At 37.9% G+C, this 24,876-nt stretch overlaps 1 protein-coding gene across 1 annotated transcript; it reads right to left on the reverse strand.

Annotated features, from left to right (window-relative positions):
• Positions 1-982: 982 nt before the first annotated feature.
• si:ch211-202f3.3 (calpain-1 catalytic subunit) lies at positions 983-23,674 on the reverse strand. The gene is made up of 24 exons (XM_056767708.1): positions 23,289-23,674; positions 20,896-21,159; positions 20,504-20,573; positions 19,955-20,076; positions 19,624-19,757; positions 18,424-18,595; positions 18,012-18,083; positions 16,479-16,564; positions 14,221-14,292; positions 13,967-14,127; positions 12,452-12,612; positions 8,916-9,072; positions 8,642-8,817; positions 7,918-7,929; positions 7,618-7,820; positions 6,114-6,162; positions 5,704-5,784; positions 5,540-5,591; positions 5,100-5,164; positions 4,910-4,978; positions 4,758-4,836; positions 3,680-3,796; positions 2,872-2,924; positions 983-2,764 (listed from the first exon to the last, which is right to left on the reverse strand). Exons 1-24 carry the CDS (start codon positions 23,349-23,351, stop codon positions 2,738-2,740), a joined length of 2,517 nt encoding a protein of 838 aa, XP_056623686.1. The 5' UTR covers positions 23,352-23,674; the 3' UTR covers positions 983-2,737.
• Positions 23,675-24,876: the final 1,202 nt, after the last annotated feature.

Here is a 24,876-nt window from a genome sequence, read left to right on the forward strand (position 1 = left end):
TTCATATTTCACTCTGTTGTCTTTCATTTGCACAAGCTACAGGCTTAAACATAAATTTAGGATCAAACTAGAATGCAGAGGTTGGAATTTGGGTATTGGTATTGGAATTTGTTCTGTCAAAAACGTAAAGACTTTTTATTTTAAAGCTTGAACATTTCAGTTTAAAAGTTCAAAGAAACATATTGCAAAACACACAATAATGAATTCAGAGCATTCAAAGCTAGTTACAGCCGTGATTTTACATCAGGTCCAGTATGTACAGTATCTCACAGAGATGAGTACACCCTCACATTTTTGTAAATATTTTATTGTATTTTTTCATGTGACAACACTGAAGAAATTACACTTTTCTATAATGTAAAGTAGGGAGTGTACAGCTTGTATAAAACATGTACAAAACATATGAGCATACAAAATAATAATTTAAGTTTGTAAGAATTGCAATCAGGCACCAAAAAGAGTACCCATTCGAAGTTAATTTATGCCTGGCTCAAATGATAGGATTTCTCTGCCAGATTTTACCCTCCTGAGAAAAATGTGTCCATGACCTCGATCGGGTCAAATGTTCCAGGTTATCGCGTAAATGTGAGACATTCACAGATCAAATCTTACATCCCGATCTGCAGTGAGAAAATACACATCGCCCCGATCATATCAAACATGTTTTATATTTATGATTTTAAATTGGGATGATGACATTGGTACTTTGTACAAAAACCAATGAGAGACTGCAAGATGACGGAGTGACTGACAAAACAGTCATAATGTAAACGCAGTGCTTTGTGGCAACATACAAAAACCTCTGTTACAGTATGTGTCCTTAAAGTTGTCGCTTCGCAATGTCCATTGTGTTCTGTATTTTACACTGACCAGGAGCTGCTGCTTCCTCACACAACTTTATTTAACTGCAACCAGAAACAGAACATCCCTACAAAATTGACATAACGCCATACTACCACTAGATGTCCCCATGCGATTACATTATTTACATCGTCTTTCTGGTAAAATCAAATGATACGCGTGTCTGGGTACTTCTCCTCTTAAAATGATTTTGTACTGTGTGATGTGAAGGCAATGCCAAATATTTTGTTAAGATTTTAAATAAGAGAACCTATCAAGATTCTTCGGTGTGTGATGCAACCAGATTTCAGAAGCGGTCAGGATTCTACAACTCCTGTAATCTGAGCTGTAAAAGAATCACGTGGGGTCCTAAAGGGGACCGAGTTTGTTATGTTTGCTCCTCGCCAACAACGGGTTTTCCCCTTTGAGATTTTTATAAATCCTTACGAAACCAAGGCCCACAGTATCTCCATGATTTACTCCATCCACTCTCACTCAAGATCCAGGGAGTCTGACCTGCTTGACATCTAACCAGTTCTAGACTTAAAAATAGTGGGACCGTGCCTTTGAAATCCCTTGTTATCTCTAAATTATTGAACAGCCTTCGTTTACATCAGATCTGCCCAGTCTTTAAAACTTAGCTATTTTATTGGCATTTAACATTCCCTGATCCATTTCTACAGTGGTATTTTTTATCTTTCTGTTTTTATTTGTCTTATTTGTTTTATTTTAATTTTATTCACTGTGACGCATTGTTGTTTCTTAAATGTGCTATATAAATACATTTTGTTGTTGTTTTACTGCACAGGGATGGGCAACTGCAGGTGGCCTCTCTCTGGGGGTTTAATTTAGCTGACACACACAAGTATTGATCCACACATTTCGGAGAGGAATGACACCCACGTTATTTAACATCACATAGGGAAAGTTGTATTGTATTACGACTGAGAGTTGGACAGATAACCCCTAGACGATTATGGAATGGATTTATTTAGTAGATATTGTGTATCATAACAATGAACAGTGGACTCATATCTCACCAGGATAGACATTCCAACATTACCATGATCTAAAAACAAAATGCAAACAGTTGGGTACAGATCCACAAAGTAATTCTGAGAGATAGGAAGAGGAATATAAATTGAAGAAAATCACCCCCAAGCAACCCACCAAAGTTGGAAATTTCAACATCAATAATCAACATTTACAACAGATTATGAACAGTTCACTCAAATTCTGTCATATTTGCTCACCCTCATGCTATTTAACTATTTGAATTGAATCAAATTAAATATCGAAATTTTTTTTGTGTGATCCGTTATTTGTTTTTGAGTAAATAAGTAAGGTTTAAACGGCCATACATTCAGTTATATTGTGAAAAACAGCTCAGGCATTTGTCAAAATACTGCATGAATGTGTCTTTTTTAATACTAACAAACAAACTAACGTTAATACTTGACTAAACTGGCTAAAGAACAAAGAAGAAACGTATATTGTGTGTCTATCACAGTTTTTACCCCAAATTCAGTACTGTGCAAAAGTCTTAGGAATGTTGGTATTTTCAGCCCAATGAAATGGTTTTATGCTAGATATTTACATCGTTTGCTTAAGTGTATCAGTAGTAAATATCAGTTAAACAGTTGCAATCCAGTGAGATTGTGGTATGCACTACGTGTGTGACAATAGCCAGAGCTCCACAGGCCTATAATACTTTTGCACAGTATCCTGTAGCTAAATAAAAAGTAAAAGTTATAACACTTACTGACTGCAATACAGCATTGAAAGAAAGTTGATCTTTAATGAGTTGTTTATTACTGTGACTTTTTAATTATGCTGTCAGTATTGAATTGGCAAGTCGCATTTAGCATTTGTTGGTAAATCTCTTGGCAAGCAGCCCTTATGAATACATGGTAAGTCTTATCCACTAAAACACAAAAACAAGAGGAAATAAAAAAAAAACAAGCATATTAAAAACTCTTGAATATGGCTGTCGATACTAGAAATAATTGTAGATGTTTTATATAGGATTACCTCACTCTCGTCAAGAGTCACCTTTCCACCTTTACAGAGTCTCTGGAATATGCCTAGTAAAAAGAAATTTAGTTACAGGCTATTCAAATGAAAGGAACCGTTAAAAAAACAACACGTAATTTGCTTTAGGCCTTTGATAGTATATGGAAAAGGGCCTCAAAGGACATTTTTAGAAAATAACAGTGAAGAACATTATCTTGTAGATAGATACAGTTGCTAACAAACAAAAACAATTATTTGATGTTATTGTGTTGTGTTAACAATCTTAATAATTGTCTTTGTTCTGATGAACACAGAGAAAGTTATTTGAAAGAATGATCTCAGATCTCATCCCCCACTCACTCCTATTATGTTCCCTGCTATGGGGAGTAAATAGGGGGTTGAGATCTGTTTGAATGCTTAATTACATTTTTCCAAACATCTTTCTTTGTGTTCAGCAGAACAAAGAAGTGTATTCAGTTTTGGAACAACCTAAGGTCGAGTATAATGACATCATTTTTGGGTGATCTATCCCTTAAATTGGTTCACTCCTTGAGCAATCCTACTAAATAAGTTTAGGCTAATAGGATTTATAGCATGTTCCTTCTTACTTTTTAAGTCCAACACCCCTGGAAATGTGGGGGAGGTTATTACAAGGATTTTAGCAAATAGTAGTATTTTTGTAAATTATTTCTTTACAGTATAGTACACTATTTCAAAGTTTCCCTTATTTCTATATTTACAGTTAATATAACAGTCTAAAATCCAACAATTTAATACAGAAAATTGCCTTATAACAGTCTTCATCCAGAAGAGTAATTTAACTTACTAGCCATACATTTCAAACGCATGACAAGGCATATGAAGCCCTCAAGAGTAATCTGCTCTGATGCACCACCGTATCGCACAGTCATGAGAGTCAGAATGTCTTCATTTAAATGCATGCCTAAGGAAAATAAATGACAGTTGCAGTCAAAGTTACAGTACCTGTACATTGCTTGAGGAAAATTCTAAAATGCATTAAAAATAGGGTTGTCAAAATCAACCCTTGGCAATAATGTGTTGAAGGAAAAGTTCACCTCAAAATCTAAATTGTGTTATTTTTACGTCACCCATATGACGGTCAACATGTTTTAAGACCTCCTGGCGTCTTCAGAACACAAATAAAGATAATTAAGGTGACATCCTAAAGATTTCAAGGCTTCCTCATTGACATCTAGGTTATTGTTGTTGTCAAGGTCCAGAAAAGAACTAAAGACTTCATTAAATTGGTCCATCAGCTCATGGTGGCTCAATTGAAAGCGACGAGAATACTTTATGTGTGAAAAACAAAACAAAAAATGACTTCAATCGATATATTCTCCTCTGTCTTGTCTTTCTATGGTGCACATTAATGAGAGCACTTCGACGCATGCGTTCTGTCTGATAACCTGGAAGTGCAACTCTGTGTTTACAAGCAGACGGACTCTCTATATAAGCTGATCTTTGCAAAATGTCTGATGTTTTCGATACTGAGGAAGCACTTTTTTGCCAAATCGAATGCGCATGCTTCACATGCACTCGTGAACGAATGGTTCGTTTTTCGTACATAAAGTATTCTCGTCACTTAATTTTTTTTTAATTGAGCCACTATTTAACAATGTTTTTATTACTTTTCTGGACCTTAACAACAATAACCATGATGTCTATGAGAAGGCCTGGAAATCTTTCAGATGTCATCTAAACTATCTGTATTTGTGTTCCGAAAATGCCAGGAGGTCTTAAAAAACATTGAATGTCATGTGGGTGAGTAAAAAAACACAATTGTGAGGTGAACTTGTCCTTTAAGAACAACTTTGTAAACGTACAAAAGTACACAGTGGAGCACTTGTTGTTTGTTGGTGCCACAAAAATGAATAAGAATTTACCTGTTTTCTCTAATGCATTTCTCAGCTCATTCAGAGAGAGAACACAATCTTTTGACGAATCCATTCTCAAGAAGATTTCCTTTAAGATGTGAAAAATTAAGTTAATTTTCTATTATTTTAAAGAAAAAAGACTACAATTTACTATTCTACACCTTGTATTTGAGAATTCGATTCCACAGACGCATGAATTCTGATCCATCAAGTTTGCCAGCTACAGTAGACTATTAGTTACAGTCAAAGAAAGTTTATAAGGGTATCTGTACTCAACAGTTTGTTGGGGTTAGGGTTTAGAGCAAATCTATTTAGCACTGCAAAATAATAATGATAGAAAAAAAAGGATACATCTGACATGGCAATCAAACTTCTACAAGTATCCAGACCAAATCCTTCAGAAACGTTTATGTCTCCTAAACGATATGAAACACAAAAGAGATATGCATGATGAAATTTTCACGTATATACATTTTGCAGATGTTTTATTATTAGTGTACATTTCTTAAATAAACAGCATTAAATGTGACAGGCTAATACAACAAAATGACAGTTATACTTCCCTACAAAAAGCAGGCCATGCACAGTTATTATGATAAGACAGAATTTGAGAAGAATTGCTTCAAACTAAAAGTTGTTTGCTTAAAATAGGTATGTATTGCATATACTGTAAATTGTAACTTTTTCAGAATCTAGTAGTTGAGTCTGACTGTCAAAGGACTTTTTTTACATTTTTAGTTTAATAAAAAATACAGTAATTACAGTTTTTGTAGTGTTTTTAAAACTCTTACCTAGGTTTTGGTGTAGGAGTTGTTGAAGTTGCCAAGCATCGACATCTTTGTACTATATACAAGCAAGACATTTCAGGCTTTGATCCTCAGATCACATTTAACATTCCTGATGCAAATACTATGGAATCGTATTTTGTCTTTTAAAATGTGCCGATAACATTTACCTGATCAGAATATTGTCGAAACAGTGCAACATTTTGTTTTTTATTTTTGGATTCTTTATCCACATGATCAGTGTGATGAACCTAAACACAAAAGCACATCAAGAGTGAACAGTTTTGATCAGCAGCTGTGTAGAAATGATTACAGTTCCCTACAGTGACTTCTGGAAAATGCAAACTGCAATTTAATTTAGAATGTCACACTTCCACAAATGCCTATACAGCAACAAAACTTTCCTGAGGCTCAGTGGTTACACCATGGCGCTAGCAACGCCAATATTATGGGTTTGATTCCAGGGGATTGCACATACTCAGATACAATGTATAGTATAATGCAATGTAAGTCACTTTGGATAAAAGGGTCTTTCAAATGCATAAATGCAAAACAAAATGGACCAAATCAATCCTATTACCTTTGTAAAATCCACAAGAAAGCCTTTCTCAGTTCTTTCTGTGTCTTTTCTGAAAAAAAGGTAAACATTAACTGTATTGTTTTTATAACAAAGATGATGTATATATATATATAACTTGTTTTACATGCGCAAAAAAAAATATTTTGAATATTATTGGGGCAGTTTTCGAAACACTGCTTGTCCACCCATTGTGCACTGCTCTTTATTTTTTCAGAACTAGGAAAAAAAGACCTATAGAGTATAAAACATTTTATCTCTGAAGCAATTACAGTGAATCCGGACAGTACATTTTTTCCACATTTTGTTATGTTACAGAATTATCCCAAAATGGATTAAATTCATTATTTTCCTCAAAATTCTACAAACAATACCCCATATTGACAACGTGAAAGAAGTTTGTTTGAACTGTACATAAGTATTCCCAGCCTTTGCCATGACACTCAAAATTGAGCTCCGTTGCATCCTGTTTCCACTGATCTTCCTTGAGATGATTCTACAACTTAATTGGAGTACACCTGTGGTACATTCAGTCGATTGGACATGATTTGGAGAGGCACAGACCTGTCTATATAAGGTCCCACAGTTAACAGTGCATGTCGGAGCACAAAAAAAAGCCTTGAAGTCCAAGGAATTGTCTGTAGACCTCCAAGACAGGATTGTATCGAGGCACAGATCTGGGTAAGGGAACAGAAATATTTCTGCAGCATTGAAGGTCCCAATGAGCACAATGGCCTCCGTCATTTGTAACTGGAAGACGTTTGGAACCACCAGGACTCGTCCTAGAGCTGGAGGACTGGCCAAGCTGAGCAATCGGAGGAGAAGGGCCTTAGTCAGGGAGGTGACCAAGAACCCGATGGTCACTCTGACAGAGCTCCAGCATATCTCTGTGGAGAAAGGAGAACCTTCCAGAAGAACAACCATCTCTGCAGCACTCCACCAATCAGACCTGCATGGCGGAGTGGCCAGACGGAAGCCACTCCTCAGTAAAAGGCACATGACAGCCCGTCTGGAGTTTCCCAAAAGGCACCTGAAGGACTCTCAGACCATGAGAAACAGAATTCTATGTGACAAGCTTGTAGCATCATACTCGAAAAGACTTGAGGCTGTAATTGGTGCCAAGGGTGCTTCAAGAAAGTATTGAGCAAAGGTTGTGAATACTTATGTACATGTGCTTTTTTCGTTTATTTTTTATAAATTTGCTAAGATTTCAAACCAACTTCTTTCGCGTTGTCATTATGGGGTATTGTTTGTAGAATTGAGTAAAATAATGAATTTAATCCATTTTGAAATAAGGCTGTAGCATAACAAAATGTAAAAAAGTGAAGCGCTGGAAATACTTTCTGGATGCACTGTAAGTTTTGTATAGCTTATCATGGTGGATATTGGTGGGGTTTTTTTTTTCTCTCTGTGTGTGTAGCTGCACATGCATGTACACTGCTCTCTATGCAAAAATTTACTTTCAAGGACAATAAAGTAAAGTCAAGTACAAAGTAAAGTAACTTACTCCATGTGGATCTCATTTTTGCTGAGAATGGACATGAAGAATTCAGCATTCTGGTTGGGGATTTTAGTGTATGGTACGATGAGATACAGTCCTGGCACCAGTCTAAAGAATTTCATCACCTGTCTTGCATGCTCATTCGCGCAGATTTCCACAGGCTTTCTCTTTAGGAAGAAGCTTGCTCCAAACTTTCCTTCAGATCTCATCTAAAGGGTAATACAAAAACTTCACTGTTCAAGAATGTGTCAAAGTATTAACTAAACATGTGTTAATTTTTTTAATGAGTGTGTTCATTTTACTTGCCTCTGGTGGAATCTGTAAAAGTAGAAAAAAGATTTAAAAGTGATGTTGATAATGTATTGTTTTTTTATGTGAGAAAAACACATTTGACCCTCTTTGGGTCATCTGTGGTAGGACACCTCGTTGCCTTGGAATTATAAGGTTCTATTTGGGTTCGGATTAGTTTTGAGATACTGAGCTTCAAAGTTTTTGCATTTCATATAGCTTTTCAAAATCTTCTAGATCTTAAAGCATCTCTAGTTTCTAGAGCATAGAATCTTCTGATCGTGAAAAAAAACTTGTTCTGCTTGGAATTTTAAGGTTCTATCTGTAAATGCAATATTTCAAGCAGCACAAACAATTTATTTATATATTTTTTGGTTAAAACACAAAATATTGTAATGTTTTGACATGTATACAAAGTTACATTTAAATGATTTTGATGACATTTATTTCATATTTTAAGACACACAACTTTTTTTCTTGCTCAAGTTACGCACAAAAGGAGAACCCGAATAACAAAACAAGAATACAAACTACAACTTCCCACTAGGGGGGCAAACAAACAAGGTCCATGATTATATAATTAAGTCAAAAACACGACTGGAAAACGGCAAACCGGAACAAAAGAATCCACATGAGACGAGTGAGTAGATGTAGGGAGGCAATAAACCGACATGGGACAAGGGGTTTATGAAGGGAACAATAACAAGGTATAACGACATAGGGCAGGTGACAGAAATCAAACACTAGGCATTGGTGGGATGGGGGGAGGAGAGGGAGGGGCAGGATCGAAAGGGACTGACATGGCTAGGGTACTTTTCTTGGAGCATGGAGATGTGGGACGGGCAGGACAGGAAGGGCTAGACATGGCAGACAGGCCAGCTGGAGCACCGGCTGGGACGCCCGGCAGGAGCATCGGTTCTAGGGGAGATGGTTGTCTGCTGGACCGGAATGGATGCCGGCGGGACCGGACTGGATGGCCCCTACATCGCCTCTTTTTCTTTAAGCGGACCACTAACTTTTGGCCGATTGCGAAGGAGCGGTGGGCGGCGTGGCAAGCTTTGTGCAGGAGGAGTCCGGAAGCATTCTCCATGAAGCCCTCATCTCACGCTTACCAGGTAGACCTGTAGGTGGACTAGGGCCAGCGAAGCCTGAGGCAGGTGGAGCGGAGTCCCCCTGGGTCACGGTGGCAGGACACAGTCCTCAGCGGGGAGGATGCCCAGGCTGGGACCAAAGGCCAGGGGCCGTCCTGGTTGATCAGGTACCTAGTCATGACACTAAACCCCAGGGTTCTCAGCATCCTGGTCTCCCCTGGCTTGAGGGGTTCGGCGAGGGAGCCGTTATAAATCAACTTGAGCTCTGCCTCACTGAAGTCGGTCTATGCGGCTGCCGCCACGATGTCCCGGCTAAAGTCCCTGGAAAAATCCTGTATCCCACGATTCTCTTGACGCAGCCCAAAAATGCAGGTAGGCTTGACGGGATCATAGGGATGCTGGTGCACAGTCCATGCTGCCTGCTGGGTTCTTGATTGGTCGGTTCATTCTGTCATGCAACTGACAGAATCCAGGCGCAGACAGACATAGGGTTAAATAAAAAGATAATGGGGCGAATTACCGGGAAACAAGAGGGCGGGGCCAAGGCATGCGACAGGAGAAAAGTAAACACTATGGCTACGTGTCTTCTACACATAACTACATAAGCACAAAAGACAAGGTACTGTCACGACTCGGTCCACAGAACTAGAAAACTAATGACAAAAAGGACAGAATCATGGCAGTTGGCTATTGCCATAAATATACCCGTGCGACTTAAGACTGGTTTTGTGGTCAGGTTCAAATTTGGCCTTAAGGGCTTAATATTGTAAAATTTAAGGCGTTAAAACCCCTTCACCACCTGCCTGCACTTGGGTTCTTCCCCATTCATTTCACGACAGAACGATTCAGCCTCAACTGAACTCAGCAGGCAGAATAGACACTGTGCGGTCCTACCAAGATTGTCTCCTCTGCGACATTTGCCAGGGGAACGGGGACGTGGACGATTATGAGGGTCGGTTCCTGAAAATTGTCACTGAGGGTTATTCCCTCTAGATTGGGGCTACGGGCAACGCCAAGCCATCCTCCTCACCCCCTACAGCCTATCCACCCCCGGCCAGCCTCCATTCCTGACCCAGCCGCTGAAAAAGAAGAGGCAACGGCGAGCAGCACGAGGTCAGTTCCAGTCGGTGCAGCCGGCATCCGAGCCAGTGTAGCATGCGTGCCAGCCGGCGATCCTGCCAGCGTCCCAGATGGTGGAGCCAGTGTCCCAGCCTGTGATCCTGCCGGCGTCTCAGGTGGTGCAGCCAGTGTCCTAGCCAGTGTCCACACCGGTGCAGCAGGTGCCAAGTCCAGTGCAACGGGTGTACAGTCAGGGATCCCTCTAGAGCACCTCCCCCTAAGAATGTCCCACCCAACCTAGCCTGAGCCCCTTTAGACTACCCCCTTGGACTCTTATGTTCCCCCAATGTTCGCTAGTGTTTCCCCATCCCCCTCCCATGTTTGTTATTTTTATTGTTGCACCCCAATCCAGTTATTTTGTATTCCTGTCTGCCACTGATACTGTTTGCTATGTTTTTTTTTAACCTTAGGACTGTCCCAGTCTGTATTGTCTCTTTAGTCTGCCCTTTTGTGAACACCTGGGGTGTTCATTAAAGGGGGGGCTCTATCATGATTTTGCCTCCTTGGTCATGGTTTTCTAGTCTAGTGGCAGGATCATGGCAGATCCCATGTGTCTAGTTTGAGAAAGCCATGGCATTTTTTGTATTAGACATGCTGTAATAACATTCAGACATGGAAGGAAGGAGGCGGGAACCGGCAAACATTTAAACATTTAATAACAGAAATAATCACAGCCGGCGGCCCCTCACGGACGACCGCCGGCGAACAAAACATAAATACAAAACACAAGAACATAAATATAAACTTAACATATGATCAGGCCCGGTCCTCTCTCTTCGACGGTCCGGTCGCTCGTTCCTTTTATATGCTCCCTATCTCCTACGTGATTCTAGCCCGGTGTGCGCACAGCTGTCGCTCATTCACAATTACTCACCGGACTCGAACCACGGTCTCGCCTCGCCTACTCTACTACACATGCCATGCACTTTCTCGTGTCTCTTCTTCGGCCCCGCCCCTCTTGGTTTCCTTACCATTAGTGTTTCATCCCCGACACCAGTTCCCTCCGTTAATTATCCTTTGTTCGTCTCCCTATTTAAAGCCCTTGTATTCTCTGTCCTGTGCTGAATCATTTTGTATATATACAGTGTTATGCTTGTGTTCCTCTTGCCTTGCATAGGAATTATTTGTGGATTGCCTTGTCTTGGACGTTGTGTCGTGGTTGGTGATTATTATTTATTTTACCCCCTCGAGGGAAATGTTTGTTTTTTAAGTTCTTGTTAAATGATCGTGTCCTATTTTCCCCATTGTGGTTATCTGTTTTCCTCATTTGTCGTTGTCATTAAATTCTTGTGTTAACACAAACACTTCCCTTGAGGGGGTAAAATAGACAATATTCACGAACCACGACACAACGTCCAAGACAAGGCAAGGTAATCAACAAATAATTCCTAGGCAAGGCAAGAGAAATATGAGCATAACACTGGACATATACAGAACGATTTAGCACAGGACTGAGAATACAAGGGCATTAAATAGGGAGATGAACAAAGGATAATTAACGATCAAAACGTGCTCACACTGCGCCTGAAATCACCTACTTCCATGCTATATAGTAGGCAAAAATGAGTATGAGTCATAGTATGTCCGAAACCAATAGGCGAGAAATACCCGGATGGTCTATTTCTTCCGCCGAGATTCTTGAGTGTGGATCCGATGGACACCTCCCTATCCCATGATGCCATTAATTTCATGTGACCAAATTATGTTTTTATCAACGCTCAGAATAGGTTGTTGTTAATAAGTAATAGGTCAAAGAGCATACAGGTCACATGACCATAAAACATTGCGGGCGTAGTATGTCCTAAATGTATTTATACTACTCCCACTCATACTTTATAGAATGTACTGTTTAACAACCTACACTTAGGTAATTATTCAAATTCAGTATGTACATTCACAGTATGCGATTTTGGACACAGCAACAGTCAAGTCACAGGAAAATAAGTGAACATGGTCCCAATGTGAAGTGAGCAAGGGTCCTATCCAGTGTCCGAACTCATGTAAGTTTTTTACACGTATTACTCTGTTTTGAACAAAATTCTTGATAGAACCTAATAATTCTAAGGCAATGACCTGTGTGAACCTACACAATCTCTATATCTCACAAACTATTTTACGAGGTTGCTAATGCATAAATATTTTGTACAATTTGTTATCTTGCCAGTGACGTCAGGTTTAGGGGCGGGGTTAGAGAAGGGGCTTCAGTATTTATTGTTTTCTAAAATAATACATTTCACATCATACAAATTCATAAGAAAATAGCCACCTCGTAAAAATTCACTGCACATTTTATATGATGCAGAAATCTTCATGCACTGCATTAAGCTTGTTTTGTTACTAACCTCAAACACACTGAAGGCGATAGAATGGACTGGAACACTGCGTCTGTTTCTTTTGTCTGGTATCTGTATCAGGGACACCAGTACATTGTTGTGGCCATCTTCAGATGCCTTACTCCTTTTATTTACCCTCAGCCAAAACTGGGGATTTCTACAGAAAGTCTCTGTATAGAATTACGGTAAAAAAAATCAGAAGCAAAGTTTGAAATTTATGAACAGTATATTTCTAGAAGCAGGGTTGAACCACATTTATAACAATGTTTAGTATATAATTTTCCAATTAATACCTTAAGTCACAGGTGTCAAACAAAAGGGCCTCATTTTATGTGGCCCGCGTGAGGTTACAAATTATTGTGGGGTTATCATACATTTTATGTCCATGACCTAAAAAACGCAACTCAACTTTATAACCTGTGAGATGACTACATCTGGAGCAGCAAATGCATGTTTGTGCTTAATGGAAACAACCCGTCAGGTGTCTTTGCCAGGAAGCCGTCCCTGCTGAGAAAAACAGCATATGCTGGTTGGGTATGTTTTGATGCTGGTTTTTGCTGGTTTAAGATGGTCATGTGCTGGTTTAAGCTGGTCCTTGGCTAGTCATGTGCTGGTCCATAGCTGGTTTAAAATGGTCAAAACATACCTAACCTAGCATATGCTGTTTTTTTCAACAGGGGTGGATGTGCTTAAAGAATACAATTTACATGCCACTTTGAAACCAAACACGGAGAAGAGTATGCTAACCTTAGCCACCAAGAAAAGGGGTTCTTGACAGGTTCTTGTAATTATTCATTTGATTGTGAAATTTTGTTCTTTGATGTGAAAGTATTTTTTCTAATTTCGTGAATTAATTTAATTTGTAAGTTAACAGAGACTTTTGAGCTCAATACTGCAAAAGTATGTATTTTTGTTAACACATTTATTTTTTAAATAAACTGTACAATAGTTGTACACTTGGTCATTATTTTGCTGTTATATCACTGTCAAAACTAGGTATTTATTGAGTTGGGTTAGTGGCCCGGGATGAAATCGAGTTTGAGACCCCTGCCTTAAGTGTCTGTGTTCTCAGAAGAATGTTTACTTGCTAAATGTGAGATGACTGAATTACTTGACAGCCTCAGTTTTGTTCCTTACTCTAGGTATCGACTTCTTTATAATGCTATGAAATGTGTAAAGCTCAGAAAATTTGGTTTTAAAGGAAGTTGAAAAACAATGTATGGTTTCACATTAAACTCAGACTTTGTAGACTGTATTTTGGCAAATCTGAGCATGTAAGTCTGAGACGTTGTTGAGATGTTTGCTGAAACTCTAGACTCTAGACGATATATACAGGATTACTGGGGAGATTTCTCAAGAAAAAATCAGAGACACTGATGACTAAAGCAAGTCTTCATTTGATATCTTATTGTGCTTACGCATATCTTTTGTTTACGATAAACATTATGCTGTTTTTAATCCTTAGGTTAACCAAAGCATATTTGCTAACTGCTCTAATGTTTTTCTTAATCTTTTAATTTATACCTTGATAATTCATGCCGCCACCAGCTGTAGACCCGGTTACCCAATTGCCATAGTGGTACTTAAATGTCCACTGACACTTTGGGGTATCTTCCAGAAAATCAGGATAGCGAGAGCAAATATCCATGTTGTCAAAATATGTGGTGAAATCTTTCATTGACATCCTAAACAGAAACTATGAGTAAATTATAGCCATAATGCAATTACTGATGTAAATATATAAGAATGTCTTATAGAAAAACATGGATAATGCCCACCAGAACTCCCCATTTTCAGCTGCATGATTCACTTTGCGGTCTTTCTCACTCGCTCCTTTCCACATATTTGAGCTAAAAACGTTATATACACAGCATTAGAATAATGTTCCACAAAATCACCATTATATCGCTTTTTTCTAAAAAATGCCAAAAACAAGTAAACATGATTGAAATGTGAATTAGATCCATAAAGTACGGGGCTGGGAAGTGTAAACCCAGAATCAAAATGATAAATCTGAAAACACAATATTAAATCTAAAAAAAAAATACCAAACCGTAAAACACAACAACAATTCGGGAAACAAAATAACAAGTCAGAAAACAAAACGACAAGTCAGAAAACACAATGACAAAAAGGAAAACAAAACGAAAAGTCACAAAACACAACGACAAATCAGTCAAAGCGGAAAGGTAGGTATTTTTTTGGAAAAAAATACCTTTTAGCTACTGCTGATTGGACGAAAATCCTGTCAATCAAGATATCCAGGACGCTCGTTGTTACTATTAGAAAGGACATACATATATAATACAGCCCATGTTAATATGATTTTAGGTTCAAAAGCTGGCACGTGTACACATAGTCATCAAAGGGGGCTTGAGCCCCTGTCCTTTTCTTAAATTTTTCTGTGGATTTTTTTATGAATATACCATAAGTATAAATGGGTGTGCGTGTTTCTGTTTCCGCACAGCTTTAAAAAAAACTGAATGTGGGTTCGGGAAATGTTAAAAGTTCTGATGCGTTTCTTCCCTCACGTCTCTGCGCAGGAGCGCACACACACCGCAGACAGTCACTTGTATGGTGAAGCACACATGATCGGCACAATGTTTTTTCTTGGTATGCGGTGAGTGATAATACAAAATATTAAGCTACCAGTGCCTCGATTTACAGCGAATTATCAAAAAGATAAAAGCAAATATGAGTGATTTGTCTTGCTTCTCATGAGCTAACATGTAATAAGTTAGCTAAAGTTTTATATTTTTTAAAGCAAAAAGCCGTCTTTAGCGCCGTCTTTAACGGCTTTAAAAATTAACTGTTCTCACCCAATCACTGATGAACTGAGCCAGACAAGACCAATTTATCATGTAATACCTTTGAATATACAGGATATTATGTGCGCAGTGTTACAGTTACTGTACCTCTGCTAACATGGAACATATCATAGCTTGCTTTCTAAAGGAAGGACTTTTACTTTATAGAAATCTTTTTAGCGTGTTCAGCAATTATAGCATTCCAATCCGATTGTATGTATCCATGCTTATTACATATTGTGACCGGTTATTTGCTTGCGTGAAAAGCAAAAAAGTAAAGGGTCGAAATATTTCATCAGCAAATTTCCAACGCCAAAAATCAATCCTGGAAGGCTAAAAGGATTAAGGTCAGCCAACGAGTTAAACGTAAACATTTTTTTGCAACTTGCCTTTTAAAGGGTGCTTGGGGTTGTCATTGTCTCTTTCTCTCAACAGGTTTTGGTCTGGCTTTTGTGGAAACTAACTTGGCATTGGCACCTATTTTATTATTGCTCTTGTATGACACATCGCCCAATTGCTCCCTGAAGTCGCTTTGCATAAATGCGTCTGTTATATCACTTAACGTATGTTTCAATAGCTAGTTGATGTGATTAGAGTTGTGTTTAGATTTGGAAGGCGTTTGGAATCGCGACGCCATTGTTTGCGGCACCATTACAGTTTTAAACGCCATCAAATACGGTGTTAGGATATAAAAGTGTTTATTCTATAGAGTAATTCTGACACAATCGTCTTGTCTTATGTATAGGCTTATGTTTATATTTGTAAGCGAAAACAAACGATTGCGAAGACTCTGCTCATCCATCCAGTGTGAAAGAGACACACATCTATTCCTTATGCTAGATGAGCCCGTTTTAAATTTTATCAAGCAAAATGTGGCTTTTAAACGTTAATCAATATGCGCTGTATCATATATGTATGTCCTTTTTCATAGTAAAATCGAGCGTCCTGGATATCTTGATTGACAAGAGTTTCATCCAATCAGCATTCATCCTATCCCATTCCAACAAAATACCTACCTTTTACGGTATGACTGATTTGTCGTTAGGTTTTCTGACCTGTTATTTTGTTTCCCAAATTGTTGTTTTTTAAGATTTGCTATTCTGTTTTTAAATTATATGACTATAGATCAGTCACAAGTGAACAGAATTTTGTTAATCTCATAAAAAGGCCATTTTAAGATTTGGTATTTGCAAAAAATCTGTTATTTTAGTCTGCAAAACAGCTCCTACTAGTCACTCCAGTCTCCATTCCATTCCGTCTGTCCCCATGGGTTGAACAGTCGCACCAGCTGGACTGGATGTCCTTGAAACGTTGCCTGTTAAGAACATGTTAAATATATGCCATAAGAGCTTACCAACCATTTGTTAACTCAATTCATATACCTCACTATTGTCAAAGCCTCATAAGCTGGTCTGAATTTTGAATGTGAATTCTATGAATATGATTATTGATCATATATCCTTAATAAAAAGGATCAGATAAAAATGAAGTCCATCCTATAAAAATCTGTAATCTCACCCTTATGCCATATCAGTCTTACTTTCTTCAGCTAAACTTAATTTGGCAAAATTAAAAAATTAGCAATAATACACTCCTAAATTAACCTAGAAAATGTTTACATTTTATCAGTCTGGCTAGTGGCTAGTAATATAACAATTTATAGTGATATTAATTAATAGTAATGTGTTAATTATATTAAATTAAAACAGAGTTATTGATTCTTTGGGGGGTCTACTGAATGTTAAGTTTCGGGCACATATTATTGGTTTATGTTCTTACTGCTGAGATAGTCTATAGGCTACAGCAGTTATGGTATGTTAAATGTTTGCATTAAATTTGCCAGATGCTTTTATCCGAATACAGTGCATTCAAGTTATCATTATGTGTGTTTTCTGGCAACTGAACCCATGACATATGCTCTGCTAAAACAACCCTTCAGGTGAACCAAGCTTCGGTCTTTATTTTGCTTACTGTTCACTTATTCTGAGTCAATTTTACATCCTGAATTTATACTTCGAATGCATATTGCAGACACTCTTATTGCTTTGTATAAGTATAACACGTCATTATTCCCCCCGCCCCAAAAATGTATTCCACCATAATTACTCCTTATGCTGGGTTCACACCAAACGCGAACAATCGTGTTCCACGCTCTTTATTACTCGCAGGAAAAGTATGTTATTTTGTGTGAGTGAGGCGATCTGACAGATATTTTCGTCCACTTGGACCTCCAATTCGCCTCATTTACTCGCACAAAACGCTTAATTCGCGTTTGGTGTGAACCCAGTGTTAATGTGCTTTGGCTGATGTCAGACATAACAAAATGGGACGGGAAGGTCAGTTGAGCTACCAATTGAGGTAAACATTTTGACGTTTTTATGACAGGTAATGTCTTCAGGTGTGTCTATTAATGTGCTGTTTGTGAAGAATTTGGAAATTGTTGCACAAGGTTTTTTAAAACATACCACAAAGTTTATATCCTACAATGTCTTCCTAATGCACATGCTTGTTTGTGTGTGTGTGTGATGTTGGTATGTCAAAACAACCACAAAAATATTACATTGCTAGAGATGATTCAAGATAATTCAACAACTGTATTAAATAAAAAGCATAATATTCTTTTAGAATCAGTGTATATGGTAAGAAAAACAGTTTAAAAGTGGGTGTGTCAGCCCATTGCAACCTATTAGATTTTGTCCCTCCGCTATTTACTTGAGACCTGATAAACTGGATGGCAATGTAAATTAAGCCTGCATGCTTACCTGATACACTCCTGTCACAGTGTAAGCATGACCCATTACTATGCCATTTTGTAATAGAATTTCACGTCCACCCTGAGTTTTAGAAAAACATACAAGAGAGTAGTTTGTAAACAGATGACTTATTGTAAAATGTATTTGTTGTGTTCACTGTAAGGAATATATATTGTTCACAAATTACGTTCAGTAATGATTGGGCATGCCTGATTGTGGGTTGAGGGATTAGTGCTGGATGGTGGGGGGTTTTGCGGAAGTGTGAAGTGAGTTCTTAAAAGCATTCCTAGTCTGGCCGTCTTTATTTAACAGTACAGCATTATTTAAATATTTTAGTTAGGATGGATATAATGTTTTTTGAAGTCCCACATAGGCCTACAATTAAAATCACCCACTGTCCTAACATGTAGTTACTGCTTACCCCTGCAGTTTCGCACCCCATGAGGGCGTGTGCCTGGCTTGCATGGTACATCATCCTCCATAAGTCTGCAGGAGCTGATTTAAGGTCAAAATGCATGTGCACCCCTCCAGAAAAGTCCAACAGGGCCTCAGATACCCGACCAGCGTGCATGTCAGCATAAGACCCACACACCCTGTCACAGTTATTATTATATATTTTTTAATTTATTATATATATATATATATATATATATATATATACAGACACACATATACATACATATACGGGAGCATCTCAATTAATTAGAATTACTGCATCAATGCGGTGTGGCATTGAGGCAATCAGTCTGTGGCACTGCTCAGGTGTAATGGAAGCCCAGGTTGCTTTGATAGTGGCCTTCGGGTCATCTGCATTGTTGGATCTGGTGTATCCTATCTTCCTCCTGTCAATACCACACAGATTCTCTATGTGGTTTAGGCAAATCAAGCACAGTAACACCATATTCATTAAACTAGCTTTTGGTACCTTTGGCACTGTGGGCGGGTGCCAAGTCCCGCCAATTCCAAGTCCCAAGAGAATCTATTGGGTAGTGTCAAGAGGAAGATGATAGACACCAGACCCAACAATGCAATGACCTGAATGCCGCTATCAATGCAAACTTGGCTTCCATTACACCTGAGCAGTGCCACGGACTGATAGCCTCCAAGCCACACCGCATTTATGCAGTAATGCAGCAAAAAGGTGCATACGATTTTTTTTATTGATCTTATGTAATATTCTAATTTTCTGAGACACTGAATTTTGAGTTTTCATTATCTGTAAGCCATAATCATCAAAATTTCAAGAAATAAAGGCTTGAAATATTTCACTCTTTGTGTTATGAATCTATATAATATATTGGTTTTACTTTCTGAAATGAGTGACAAAAATAATGACCTTTTTCACAATATTCTAATTAACTGAGATCACCTGTATATACTGTACATATATACTGTACAAATGTACATGTGTGTGTGTGTGTGTGTGTGTGTGTGTGTGTGTGTGTGTGTGTGTGTGTGTGCGTGTGCGTGCGTGCCCCTGAGCGAGCATGTGTGTGTTAAATAAGATAATGCAATTATTGTTTTGCAATTGTCACCACATTACATTTGTCAAAGCACTTGATATAATATAAGAAATTTAATCCTAAATAAATCAAAAAGTAAGGTAACTTCCGACACTCACTTGGCATAAGCTTTCTCCAGCAAGGCAGGCCAAAATTCATTACTTGTTTTTGCTTGTACAAAAATGAGTTTGCCGTTGATTGTTGGCAGTTTGTCGTCAATCACAACATCATACCATCTTCCAAACCTCCAAAACTGTCAAATTAAACAAAATAAAGACTAAGCAACTTGTAAAAAATTTTTCCAGTTTGTGATGCTTAATAAAATTACTAAGATAATATGGCCTAAAAAATCTATTAAAAAAATTATATATACATATATAGAGAGAAATATTGATCAGTCGTCTGTATTATATATATATATTTATGTATATTAAGAAAGGAACATTTTACCCTGAAGTGAAATATCCCAGCATAATTGTTGTAAAGTGACTGTCCTTGTGGAATGATATTCAGAAGCAAGTTTTTCTGAAAAGTTAAAGCCCCAACAGAAGCGAGAAACCAGCAGTTTCCCACTGGAAGAATAAATGAACCCATTAACGAATGTTTCTTATCGGTGTGAAATGAAAATTCAAATGTAATTTTTTTAAAGGTTATGTTGGATTCACAGCAAGGCAGTTGAATTTTTCCATAGTGATTAAGCTATACTTGTTGAACAGCAACTGTGTCAAGCTTTTTGAATCTGTTGTTTGCATCTCATTGGAGAACGCATATTCTGTACAGGTCATATGACTATGCAAACCTAAAAGAATGTATTCATACAAAAGACACACTGATCAAAAATAATGTATCAGCATCCTGTCTGCCACAGTATACTGTATGTTTGTGAATACCACAGAAATGAATTTATGTTACCCTATGAGCTTACATTTCTCAAATTATTGGAAGTTTTCATTGGAAATTGACAAAGACAACTCACTCAGTATGTTATGTTACCCTTACCTACTTCCCCTTGGGCATAGTCAAATCTGGACAATCCGTCGACAACAAACTGTGCATTTTTCGAGATTAACTAAAAAGAATAAAAACAAAGACTTAAGAATTTGCAATTTGGTAGGCTGTGTCAAAGTAAAATTGTGGGTTTGCACAATTTTGAGGCAATGTAACTGTTAATGTTATGTTAGATAATGTGTTAGTGTAGTTGTATGGTGCATGTGTTATTGGGACTGAATGTTATTTTCATCATTTATTTTCATAAATGAATTAGGGCCCATAATGTTTTGGCATACAACAAAATTAACCCTTACATCTGCTTCAGTTTCTGTGACATTGTATTTAAGATGTCTTCAAAAATGTCATATGATATGAAGTAAAACCGTACAGTGCTTACATACCATTGGCCTTTTCCATTCTATTTTGGCCATTTCATGCTGATTCAACAGGTCTTTGCCAATGGAACGAAGGTCTGGTTTGAAGAACTCATCAATGAATCTCAGGTCCTTCTTGAGACAGTTATCTTTTAAAGTGTTATAGTCCTGGTCCAAGAACTTCAAAGGTTTTGTTGTCGAGCCCATGCCATCCTTGGTGTTACGCTCATTTAAGATTTTTAGGCACATGCCATGCGGAGCCAGTGGTGGAGGCATTTTTGAATCCAACCTCTTTTAAAAAGACAAAGTGCAAATGTTGAAATATATAAAAAAACAAACATATATGTGTTCATAAAAATAAAACCTCAATGATGTAAATATGTTTTTGGAAGTTGCTTTATTTGAATTTACAGATTTTAACTCTCAAAAGTCTGTAAATGACTCTCATTAATGAAATGAATAAGAAATTTACCTACTTTCAAGGCTGCAATAAATTGATGAAGCAGAAGATTTCACCTCAATGATTTCACAATCCTCTCTGTTTGGATCAGGCTTTATACACTTACCCCCCTCAACTATGAAAACGCCTCCAGAAAACACACCCATCTTTGAGCTTTTGTGTTTATGAAATGACCCAGAGTCGGTAGTCATCCTCTAAAAAAAACTGCAAATTCTTCACATGCGTTACATTTTAAATTTAAGCAAATGGATTTAGGCAAAAAGTGGAGGGATTTCTTTTCTTGGGAAACAAAGTAGGTCAGATGTAAAATGTGTGAAACTAAATCATTTGAATATATAATATGTGAAAGAAGGCTGTGTCTTACACTGTTATACTTCATGTACATACATAAATTATCAACTTTAAGCATATTTGTTTTAAATTGTTATAACATGTATATGTTAACTATTTCTAATCAAGATTCACAGAAAGACACCAAAGACTACATCTATGTTCACATAAGCCAGTTCACAAGTTCTGCCCGAACATGTCTGCAGGTTTAAGCTTTCCATTATTAACATTTTAACCAGTGAATTGACAAAAAAACTGGTTTTGTTCAATAAGTGTGTGGGATTTATTTACACTGTAAGTACTTGTGACAGACTAGCCTCTTTAGGAATGTGTTGTACATCTTTGAACTTGAACTATATACTATAGCTTTTTCTTGTCATCGTCACCTTTCGCCTATTCATTTTGAGACTTCTTATTTTCAGTAAATCTGTTTGCACTTTTATCTTCTGTAAAATGCATTTTGCATGTAAAAAATGACATGACATGACATGACTTGATTATATGTAAATGAATACCAGTCATGTCAGATCAGGAATGCGGCATGCAAGATCAAGATGCAAAGTAGAGGGGATAAGAAAATTTACAATAACAACTAAATCAACCCATCATATTGCTGTTCTTATAGTGTGTAAATTCAGTAGTTTGTACATTTTGTGACAGTTGTGCATGAGCCCACACTGTCACATTGTCTTAAAGGGATAGGTCACCCAAAAATGAAAATTCTGTCATAATTGACTTACTCTGAGATTGTTCCAAACCTGTATAAATGTATTTGTTCTGCTAAACACAGAGGAAGACGTTTGGAATAATATCAGTAACCAAGCAGCTGTTGCCTCCCTTTGACTGCCATAGTATCCCAGATCCCATTTTCTGTGACAACCACCTGAAGAAAAAATCTAACCAGTATATGGATCCAAACTGAACAACTAGTTGTTGATGACATCGGCTTACACACATGTTTAATATTTTATAAATAATAATAATGCAGTGTGTCGTTAAACAGCCTAATTTAACTCATTCTAGAATAAAAGCATTTGATATGTATATATGTTATTAGTAGTGTAGGCACAGCATATGATGGTTGATGAAAAGATATAAGTAATTTTATTTTTAAGAATTTTATTTTAGCAAAAAATATTCTGCATGTAATTCTTGTTTTATGTGTATACCTTCGCAGCAGAGTAATCATTAATCATCAACAATATATATATCAATATTCCAATATTCATGTTTTATTCCTAAACAGCCCCTTTTTGAAGACTAAATATCAAATAAGCCAAACAAATGTGTTATATGATTGAGATCATCTCAATCTCATTATACGGTTTGTTTTTGTTTTATGATGGTGGTAAATGGCGCCAAAACCGCCATCATAAGAAGAAGAAAAAGGCAACGGGGAAACATTCTTTTGGAGGCGTGCTCTACCGTAGTGTACTGACACGCCCCATAGCTTACGCGTTTCAGCGTTGCAAGTGGCACGCTCCGCTGTAGTGGTACAGTTAATGAAGAATGCTTTTAGGTCGAGACAGCAACGCTTACAGTTAATGAAGAGTGCTTCTAGGTCGAAACAGCACACCTTCCTTATCACTGTTGTATCTGTACACCACTTTTCATTGATGTAGAAACATACCCCACCTCGTCGCGGTCTGTTCTGAACAGCTGGTAGCCTGGCAGATGTCCTGGATGAAGTCATTCAGCCACGTTTTTCTCGAAACACAAAACAGCAGAGTTTAAAAAATCCCAATTTGTTCGGAAGAGTAGAAGTTTGTCTGTTTTGTTTGGTAGAGAGCGCAGATTCGCCAGATGATGGCAGCGCAGTTTTAAACCCGCGCTTTCTGAGCATGCCTAGCGCCCCGGCTCGCTTCCACGCTTGCGTGTTCTGGAGCGATTTAGCAGCGCCGCTGCACCTCCGACTACGATGTTAAATAAAACGTCAGAATAATCAAAAAACGGTAAAAGATCATATGGTGTGCACTGCCGAATCTTCAGCAGTTCAGCTTGTCTCATGTCTCAACTGTCAAACTCGTAACATTATACTTTTGCACAGGATGCCTGTAACCATAGTGACAGATTTAAATTTAATTTTTACACAAGAGGTTGCGTTGTAACAGCCACATTAGGTGTGATACTATCTGCAATACTAAAATCCAAACGTAACACATGCGTACAGTGTGTTGTACAAGAAAGCTGGCCTTGGATTGTGGTGTCTATGAACGCTTGTAGACTATCACTTTGTACTGTAGAGCAGCAATTGTGAAGATAGATTGGCTGTGCAGAACAAAGCAGTTTACAATCAGCTCCGTGCACTCATTAGATGACGTGAAAGTCAGGTTGTCCAGTAAGATTCCTTCTAAACATCAGGGCTTCTAGGTAAACGTGGTGATTGCGGTTATCACAGTTTGTTAACTCATTTACCCCATATTGTGTTTCTTGGGTCTACTCCGTTCCTTTCAAGGCAAATAAACCAGCTCGCCTTTCCCTGTTGCTTAGTGACGGTTGTGTTGAAGTAGGTCAGAAATGCGGAGTCGAAATCCTGCGTAATTTGACTACATCTACAGAATTGATTTACGATTTGAGTAAGTGTGCTCAATCCACGCAGCATTGAAAACATAACCCGCAAACTGGCTAGTGATTTGACATCGTAACCACAACACCTGGACATGATTCTCCTAATTTCATTCACCTTGACCCTGTTCAAGACTCACAGACTCCTCTCACCCCCCCATTTTTAAAAACTCACCGGATCTACACGAATCACGATAATGACCCATTTTGGATCCAAAACAGCAAATTTCGCTGAAAGGTGATAAATTGGCATCCCTGATCTTTAGCATACTGTAAATTGAAATTGTAGTTGCTGGCAAAAATAGCAGACAGACCAGTTGTGAAGTCTGGATCTGGTCCCATAACTACTTCACCCTCCAAAGATAACAACCATGCCATTGGCCTTGTTGTCTTACCTGAAACAAAACCATATATAGTTATCATGCAAACAAATCTTGAGCACTACATCAAAAAACAATCCAGTAAATGGGATAATGTATAAAACAAACTGGGTCAAAATTACTCAGCATTTGTTCTGTCCAATATTTTCCTTTTCTGGGTTGCCAAATAAACCAGAAATCGTTTTTTTAGTTTAGGAACTCTTAGAAGAAAAACAACAGTTCCATTTAGACATCAACATTACCTTGGGCAATCAAGCGGGAGTACTTGGTAGG

The sequence above is a fragment of the Triplophysa dalaica genome, chromosome 15 (genome assembly GCF_015846415.1).
Source record: "Triplophysa dalaica isolate WHDGS20190420 chromosome 15, ASM1584641v1, whole genome shotgun sequence".
NCBI classification, from domain to species: Eukaryota; Metazoa; Chordata; class Actinopteri; order Cypriniformes; family Nemacheilidae; genus Triplophysa; species Triplophysa dalaica.